General features: G+C 37.8%; 1 protein-coding gene across 1 annotated transcript; it reads right to left on the reverse strand.

Moving 5' to 3' along the window:
* Window positions 1–196: 196 nt before the first annotated feature.
* LOC111652182 (proteasome adapter and scaffold protein ECM29-like) lies at window positions 197–2654 on the reverse strand. Its single transcript, XM_023402372.2, has 4 exons — window positions 2142–2654; window positions 1892–1980; window positions 1730–1801; window positions 197–1144 (listed from the first exon to the last, which is right to left on the reverse strand). Exons 1-4 carry the CDS (start codon window positions 2216–2218, stop codon window positions 1005–1007), a joined length of 378 nt encoding a protein of 125 aa, XP_023258140.1. The 5' UTR covers window positions 2219–2654; the 3' UTR covers window positions 197–1004.
* Window positions 2655–2759: the final 105 nt, after the last annotated feature.

Below are 2759 nucleotides of genomic sequence, written 5' to 3' on the forward strand. Positions count from 1 at the left end.
CATTTACCTAGACACAATAGAATTTAAACTGCTTCAATATCTGTTTGATTCGTTGCAAAACACTTTCACATGAATTTTGGCCTTTGAGATTTTCACAACGATATGTTGTTTTACTGACATCTGATATGAACCTGTTGCTTGTATTAAAACTGTAAATGTGTAACCGTCATACACTGTAGGAAGACAAAAAAACTGGTCCAAATTACCAAGGTAGTTTTATTTCATCAGGGACAATTTCAAACAACTATAGCATCACTTTGAAGTTAACAGCAGGATTTTTACTAATTCTCAAAACTTCACAAAATAGGCTTTTTGTCGTGTTCATTCACCTTGCAAACAGAAGAAACCAAATACCATTTCCAGGACATGCTCAAAGTACCAACTTTGAACGTGATCTGACTAGTCATCCTCCTGTGTACGACCTGCTGTTGTTCTGATATTCAATGAGTAGGCAAACCCACAACAGTAGTAAAAGTCCCCATTTTGGGGCTATAGGTATACAGTGTCCACAAACCCAACACATTGGTTTATATAGCATTCATTATCAGTATCTTACTGTCCATTTAAATGAACCAAATAAAACTTGACACATTACAATAATGATATTGCCCTTCACCATTGTCACTGAGAGTTCAGACTCAGGGCAAGTTGTGTTATTGTAGTCTCTTCAACCTTCGTCAGCCACAAACGTGAATCAGTCAGTCAGCTTGAGTGGAGCACTCTCTTTGCACAAGCCAGCTTCAAAGCCCACAGGTAATATGGATACTTAATGTAATGATCGAGAGGTTTGTAAATATCTGCATGAGAGAAGACTGCTGTAGCAAAGAGGTCAGACAGAGGAGTGTGCTAGTGTATGTTTTGTTTTACTCATAAAGAGGTTTAAAAGAAGTTGATGCTCTCGTTTCTTGCTTTGTACTTTGTGTTTGTATCTGTACGTATTTGGCTGACTCTGTGAGCTGTGTGTATGTGTGTGTGTTTGTGTGCGCGTGCGTGCATGTGCGTGCTCAGGGTTGACTCTGGATATGTCTACGCAGCTCCTGCGCCTTATCCCTCAGGTCAGGTCTGCTGTCAGACTGCAGCGTTGACAGGGAGCGCTGCAGCTGCTCCCGGCTCTTCACAGACACACAGTCCCACTGTTCACTCTCTGTCAACATCACATGCACACAAGAATATTGAATCAGTAACACTTGGATCAATAATGTCTGACGTGCATACATATGTATGTTTGTATATTACAAGACAGTAATCCTGAAAATATAATCTATAAAATAAAATATGAACTAAAACGATAGAGGACAGCTTTCTATTGGAATTCAGTCTTCAGATTTTAAAACGCCTCCACGTTCTCCATCTTAGTTTCGTGTGTTAGCATACTAACGTTTGCAAATAAGCATTGAACACAAAGTCCAGCTGAAGTTGATGAGAATCTCATTATTTAAGACAAAGTACTGGACAAACTGAACATCTAACCTGACACAACTTCATGGCAATACATACATTTGGGGAATTTTTTAAGCCCAGCCCAAAGCTTGGGACTAACTGACCAACAGCCCAACATTTCCATTCCTCATGCTAAAAGCATGGCTAATTAAAAAATTGGCAGAGAACATGTTATCATAAAACTACCTGAAACAGTATGAATATAATAGGCTCCCTTTCAAACTAAAGTGAAGAACAAAACACTTTCAGACAGGCTTAGTAGCAAAAAAAATAAATAAAAAAAACTCACCTCCAGTTCTCTTTACAATCAGATCCACAACTGACAGGGCCTCTGTTCTCACAGATGAGTAACTTTTGTTTTCTGGAAAACAAATCAATGAATAAACACAGTGATGAAATGCATACATATTAGAGTATTATTCAAAATAAATTGAAATTGTGAGGCAAGTACCTAATGGGTAGGTGAGAGCAGCACACGTCTCTGTGAGGATCTGTGACAGTGCATTGGAGTCCTCACGGCCTTTCTCTAGCAGCAATAACCTACAGGAAAGAAAAAATGCTGACAGCTGACATATGTTGACAAAGAAGCTTAAATGTAAAAATGTAAGCACAAATCAATCATCTTAAATAATTTAAGGGTTGATTTAAAAGAACAAATAATTGGAAAAATGGTTAGTAAGGGATTCTTTGTTGGTCCTCACCCCTGGAAGTAAGCCTTCATAGACTGTAGAACAGCAAGCTGTACTTTCCAAGTGCTTCGCTTGAGCTTTTCACACATTAGACCGCATACCTCCACCTGGAAACGAGCTACAGACACACACACAGTTCGCGGGACATCATTTTGTGAGAGTCACATCTCAGGTTTCCAACAGTCCACCCACCTTTTTTAGCTTATATTACCAAAAGTAACACTACGGCAGCTCTGCCACTGAAGTTAAGCCCCTGGGAATGTAGCTGAGTCTCTAAGAATTAAGATTTTAAAAGAGCTGCAGTCAAGTTGAGAAATATTTTTGGCAACATGATATAAGCAGATTTAAAAACGTATCCCCCTGTCAACACTTAATATGCTCATCAGATGACACTCAATAGATCAACTGATTAATAACAAACAAAGGACCAAGTTTTCTTTTAGATAATTCTAGTGATTATTATACTCCATAAACACACATCTTAAAATGTAATAAATGAAACAGAAGAGAAAGTTTAACAAATTGAAAGTGTTTTGGAATATGTTTGAAAATAAAAAGGACTGTATTATGTTGTAGAAAAGTTACTTCATATCCAGCACTGATATTTTTCAGAATCCACAATATACATTA

This window comes from Seriola lalandi, unplaced genomic scaffold (assembly GCF_002814215.2).
Source record: "Seriola lalandi dorsalis isolate HSWRI2012SDOR001 ecotype SW California unplaced genomic scaffold, Sedor1 jcf7180001973486, whole genome shotgun sequence".
Lineage (NCBI taxonomy): Eukaryota > Metazoa > Chordata > Actinopteri > Carangiformes > Carangidae > Seriola > Seriola lalandi.